This window comes from Aplysia californica, unplaced genomic scaffold (genome assembly GCF_000002075.1).
Source record: "Aplysia californica isolate F4 #8 unplaced genomic scaffold, AplCal3.0 scaffold00516, whole genome shotgun sequence".
In the NCBI taxonomy this organism is placed as follows: Eukaryota; Metazoa; Mollusca; class Gastropoda; order Aplysiida; family Aplysiidae; genus Aplysia; species Aplysia californica.
The window spans coordinates 431,057-437,268 of record NW_004797786.1 but is presented as its reverse complement, the minus strand read 5'-3'; the positions used below and the strand labels follow the sequence as shown (position 1 = coordinate 437,268).

Here is a 6,212-nt window from a genome sequence, read left to right as displayed (position 1 = left end):
TGATGATGATGATGATGATGATGATGATGATGATGATGATGATGATGATGATGATGATGATGATGATGATGATGATGATGATGATGATTTTCTTCAACGTGTAAGCATCCTTGTTGTTTCGCTGGATATGGGAACAACTGAGGTGTTGAATAAATAGCTTTCGTACTTCTCAAACAATTTGTAATGGCGTGAGAAACACCAAGGAGGCGGCACAACTCATTGAGAACATAAATGAATCACACCTCAGCGGCTATAAAAATAGGCTCAAATACTGAGTGAATCCTCTACCAGATCCAGCAGAAGTTTTTATCTCCAGCAGATATCTATTCGTTTTGACATCCACGGTCTACAGCTATCAAGACTCCTTCTTTTTTAATCGTCCCCGAGCGATGATGAAGTTCCTGAACATTATCGTGTGCTGCATAGCGTTGGGCTACAGCGTCTTACCGGTAAGATAAGAGAATTGATGACAAGAGAAAAGATACGATAAGACCACGAGGGTGGATTAAAAAAGTAATGGATATTTTAAAGTATCTCTTTCAGCCTCCACAAACACTTCTGAAAGGCACAGCGATAATTATTAGTTTCTGGAATGCTTCGCGGTCCTTACTTTACAGCTCTAGCTAGATCTCGAATGTGTTAAACTTTCGTCCAGCGAGATCATCTTTTAGAATAGGAAATACCTAGAAGCCACAGAAAGCCTATTGGGAACAATAGGCTGTATGAGACATAGCTTGGATCCCTTGCTTTTGTATGCACAAATAGTTGTGGTTCTCGCTCTGTGAGGAGCTGCAATGTCGCGGACGACCATAGTGTAAGAGAATCCGATCTTTGGTTTCCTCTCATCAGCTGTATTTTTTCCAATGGTGTAAAAGAAAAAACCCAGCAAAAACCTTCTTCCTGCTTTGAAATCATGAACGCAAAACAACAGGCCTTTATCATTCCCACATTCGATTCAGACGTTTTGATGAAATTCCGAAAAAGGGAATCCATGTTTCGAGTCTCCGGAGAATAACTGCAGGTCGTTTGGGCCCATGGGTTCAAAGATGCTGAGCCTTTCTTTGGAGCATTCTCTCTCGTTTATGTTTCACAGTAAGTAAAAGGGGTATCCAACGGGTACATACTTTTTCCATATGGAGATCTCTAAGAATAATATACCAACCAACCAATCTAACGTCAAGACATCTCATGACGGTATGTCTTTTTGTTAAGGTATAAGGATTTTGTGCAATATAGAGCTAGAAAACATCAACGTTCTTTCTCGTTCACTGGGGTATTTTGGTGGCCAGAATGTAGTTCATAAAAAAGACACTACATTTTACTTCTTTACTAACTTCTCTTACCCAGTGATAAAATGTGTAACATAAACTTTTTTTGGCGATTCACCAAATTTGCCCTGCATAAAAATGTAAAATGGATTTTTCTATTGTAACCTTCGTCTTGTTTCCTTTAGAACGCAAAATATCTTTAGTTTGATTGTAACGTCCCAGCATAGAATTCCATCCTTATTTTTAGAAAACATTCTTTGATATATTTTGTCCCATGAATTGACACAAAACACGAGTACACATACAACATAATGTGATCAATTCATCTAGATCTAGGTGCAGTTTTCGTTGTCTCCTGCAAGAAACCTGCGGTGCTTATAACTGTGGTGCAGTAAGGTAGAAAAGCTTGATCTGAGATAGATCCTATCATTTTTTTTTCTTCGGCCTTCTCTGAATATTTCCTCAAAGGCTGGTGTTATTGTACAAGACCAAGTGCTGTACTTTGAAAAGAAAAGGCCTTCTGTATGTTGTTTGTTTGTTTGTTTATTTGTTTGTCCGTTTGTTTGTCTGAATGTTTGTTTGTCTGTTTGCTGTTTGTTTGTTTCACTGTTTGTTTTCTTGCTTTCTCGGTGGCGTCGTTGACCTAGTGGTTAGGTTCTCAGTCTCGCAACCGTAAGGTCGTGGGTTCGAATCCGACCAGTGACCCGACGATGTGTCAAAATAATCAAAGTGAAAAAAAACCCGGCATTTTCCCGCAGGCTTGTGAATTTTTATTGGACTTTTGTTTCTTGGCTCAACACTTTTCATGCCTATTAAAGAACACATTCCTGAGGGGATTTTACTGAAAAAAAGTTAATGAAAAAAAAGGAAATTTTCAGTTTCCACGGATTCTCAAGCTAAGGAAATAACTAATGTTTGGCAGCCATTTTCTCACTAATTTTACCTCTGAAACCAGGTGACCCCACCTCCTTCATTCGCAAATATCTCGACTTGTGTTGAAGAAAAATGAATATTTTTTTTTCATTAAAAGCAAGACAGATGAACAAGCATTACTTTGCATGCCCAAAAATTGACCAGAGCCTGATTCCACTGCATTGTGACACATCCAATGATAAAGTGTTAAGCGCGTAGAACTTGCTGTAGAGCAGGGTTATGCGCTATACATATGCTATTTATTGTTGTTGTTGTTGTTGTTGTTGTTATTATTATTATTATTATTATTATTATTATTATTATTAGATCTATTATTATTTGGAAAGGCCTTTATGGCACTAGCGACTGCTTACAGTCATGATATGAGCGAGCATTTCTGTTAAGACGACCGAAGGACTTTAACAATAACTACACTGCCGGTACTTATTTCCACACTACTTTTGCAAAACGTTACACCAAAACCGTCTTCCATTTTTCCCCAGATGGTCCGTGCCATGTACCGTGGTGGTGGTGGTGGAGGCTGGGGAGGCCCCACCGTGGTGTCACGCCGTGGTGCAGAAGGGCCGGATGTGTCGTCACTCGTCAGCTCTATCCAAGCGTTGCTGGAGAAAGCCAAGAACGGTTGGAAAGGCTGATTAATAATTGGTCATTGCAGGGAGTTTCAAATATCAACTGGGGGGCTCTCGTGGCCTAGAGATTAAGGTGTTCGCCACTTATTCAAATCCAGATAGCGACGGAAAATTTTCTTCTTTAAAATCTCTCCTTTCACATCCTTTCCTGTTCTCTAACAATGTTCTGTCGTCTACTTTCGTCTCCACTTTCTGCCCCCACTCCCTAACATCCTTTTCCCCCTCCCGGGCTCCTGACTCTTTCTGCCGCCTTTCTACAGATACTCCTCGGCTCCTTTTTACTGCTGTCTTTTACTTTTAATCCCACCCTGATTTTATGATAGGAAAGATCTATACCTTCTCGGACAAGGGCGAGGCGAAAAATCTCGGAGGTTCCGTGTGCAATTTTGTGCACGTTAAAGATCCCACGGTGGTCCAACATTAATAAGAGTAGGCTTCGGCCGCCACCCAGGCAAAATTCAAAATTTCCTACCAACTGAAAATGTTTACTGTGTCCAGTGCGCCATATGCAGTTGCGAGCGCCGTAAAACACCTACCCCCAAAAAAGTCAACGAGCCGAACATACCTGATCGGATCTGGTTGAATTTTCAGGACACCGAAGTTTGCAGTGCTTTGGTTACTCTCGATTGTATGCAAACGACATGCGTTCGACTTCTGCTATGATGCTTTATTCTACACAGCCCGAACTGACCCAGACAAGAAGACATAAAGCAGCCTGCCTTCTAAGAGGTTCAGATTATGCTGATGGAGGTTAAACATTTGCAGTCACACATTCATTGAAAACTTTTACTAGAAAGTGTCCGCAAAATAACGTAACTGGACATGCATAAATTTTATTGTAATAAACTTTACAGAATACACAGTCTATCTATCTATCTATCTATCTATCTATCTATCTATCTATCTATCTATCTATCTAATATCATCGTTATTTTAAAAAGTATAGTCATAGTCTTCTACTCTACATCGTCACCAGGAATAGATGTTGGTGAATTGGTTGCCGATGCTGATAAGATTGGAGAAATGGCTGGAGCCATTGAAGACGGAACAGATCAAGAAGGTAGAATGACAAAAATTACATGAACAAAGAATGACACAACCAAGGCAGAACCCGACCACGACAGACACCACATTGGAAACACGTTTAGCAGACGTATTATGTTTTTGCAACACGAACATAGACGACTGTAATATGAACATTATTTTCCGATAAGAGGAAAACGGAATTTCATTTTTTTAAACGTATTGCATTCCAAGAATTGCTGTTAAAACTACTTAACACTTTCATTGACACTATATAGAACATCGACTTTGCTCGTCAGATTGTTTTATATGTACATTACATCGAAAAAAGAAGATACTGAATAAAATATCTCCCTCGAGGGAGGCGAACTCACCTCTTTCAAATCTTTGGGTACCATAATTATATGGTGTTCGCCAAACAGAGTTTAACTCTTAAAAGATAGTATTTATGTTTCAGGAGACAGCCAATATAAGCTCTATAATTCTGTCTCTATGCTTGAATTATTTTTTGCGTAATTTTAGAGCTTACACATTAGATATTCTATTTGCACTTCAAGAGTAAAGACTTGATGCAAAGCGATAACGGTTGACGCCCAGGTTGTTATTTTAAGCCCAATTTTTGAAATTAGTAAAACATAAGTTATCAAAACGGTTATTACTATCGTGGCTTTATGGTTAGATGGACCTAACAGAGATTTTCCATAAACAAGACTGATTAAAACACGAAATGGGATTGTTAATTTGAGTTAAAGTTCGGCACTCTGTACTAGGATAGTATGAGTACACAAATCAGAATTGTGCTAACCATTAACCCTATGCATGGTGAGATGTAAACAAAGTTCTTTTGTTCTTTATTTCATTGTTATTAACAGTATCTAAAAATACAAGTACATTTTAGAACCTAAACTGATACTATATTATTATGTGCTATTGGTCAACATAAACATTTCTTTTGTTAACAATTTTTACGTTTCAGTGGACCCCGAAAAAGTAAGACAGATTATTGATGACGTGGCAAACACGTTCAACGGAGCTACTTCTGTCTCAGCGCTCTTTGACAGTAAGTGCAAGCGCAAACTATGTTTCTGTATGAATGTATACTTTTATGGGGAGGGGGTGTCAAAGCTCCATAAAGCATGGTTGTTTGTTACTTGCTTGTGCACTAATGATTATCTGATTTTCCTTCCTCCCAATGTGTTAATAGTATGTCGCTAAATCTTATCCGTTTTAGTAACTAGATAACAAGACTATGTACCCCCTCCCTCCCACCCCGTACCATTTCCAGGTTTCACGAAACTGGCTAGTCTGCGACTTTCCTCACAAGCACCAACACTGGTCATGCAGGATATTACATTCCATTAGAACGATAGAGATACTCTTTAAAATGTCAAACCATCAATTCTTTTTAGCAAATGGTGCACAATCGTGCTCACTCGGGGATTACCAGTCGCCCTCAAAATGAAAGATAAAGCCTTGAATGAAATAGCTAAAGGTGACACGGAATTTTTCGTTTTTCCCAAGGTTCTCCCTGCTTTCATTCTAGTCTCCGTTTGTTGCTATTCTGGTGGTCAGACCGCCTTCAGTTCTACTGTCAAGCACTTCCCCGCCGACCCCTCCCCCATATCTGACATACAATTTATTGGTTTTCAACCTCGATTTATATCCTCAGACCCGATGGACTTTGATGCCAGCAAGATGGACTCTGCTCTTCATCTTCTGGATGGCCTAGCGGCCAAGGCTCAAGAGATACAAGGTAAAGGCTAGAAACTATGGTTTTAGAAGAGTGGATTGCAACCCTTTGATTTAATAAAGCCTTTGAAAGCAAACCCATACTGAATGAAAATACGTCGTAATAGGAAGAAAATGTCGCTGATATAACTAACGGTAATCTAATTCAAATGTTTCACTCGCAAGATGTAGACCCTAACCAAATATACCACGTGGGGTATAGAGGGATGAGAGCTCTGGACATCATGGTATTTTGGTTTCAAGTAAAGTTATAGAATTTTTATACTGCACGTACGCACATTTGTGCTCACTATAATCTTCCTCAGACTTTATTTGACGAAAGTCACAACTTTTAAGAACATAAAAAGGATGACTTATGGCATTGCTTTTGTTTTAAATTGATTTGTTCTGCCCAATATTGTAGAAAACGGGACAACATGACAGGGAGCCTTGTAGGATAGGGGTTAATACTCTCAATGGAAGTTCACTGTATACTTCCCGGGAAGCTGAGAATGTTTCGGAATGTTCTATGGTCTCTCTCTCTCTCTCTGTCTCTCTCTCTCTATGTCTGTCTGTCTGTCTGTCTGTCTGTCTCTCTGTGTCTCTCTGTCTGTCTGTCTGTCCGTCTCTC

General features: G+C 39.4%; 1 protein-coding gene across 1 annotated transcript in view; it reads left to right on the top strand.

Annotated features, from left to right (window-relative positions):
* Positions 1–2,663: 2,663 nt before the first annotated feature.
* The window catches only part of LOC101863370, an 8,936-nt gene continuing 5,387 nt past the window's right edge, over positions 2,664–6,212 (top strand). The window contains exons 1-4 of the mRNA XM_013086878.1: positions 2,664–2,822; positions 3,807–3,890; positions 4,830–4,913; positions 5,523–5,606. Coding sequence (XP_012942332.1) covers positions 2,684–2,822; positions 3,807–3,890; positions 4,830–4,913; positions 5,523–5,606 — 391 coding nt within the window. The 5' untranslated portion in view covers positions 2,664–2,683. The remainder of the gene's footprint in view (positions 2,823–3,806; positions 3,891–4,829; positions 4,914–5,522; positions 5,607–6,212) is intronic.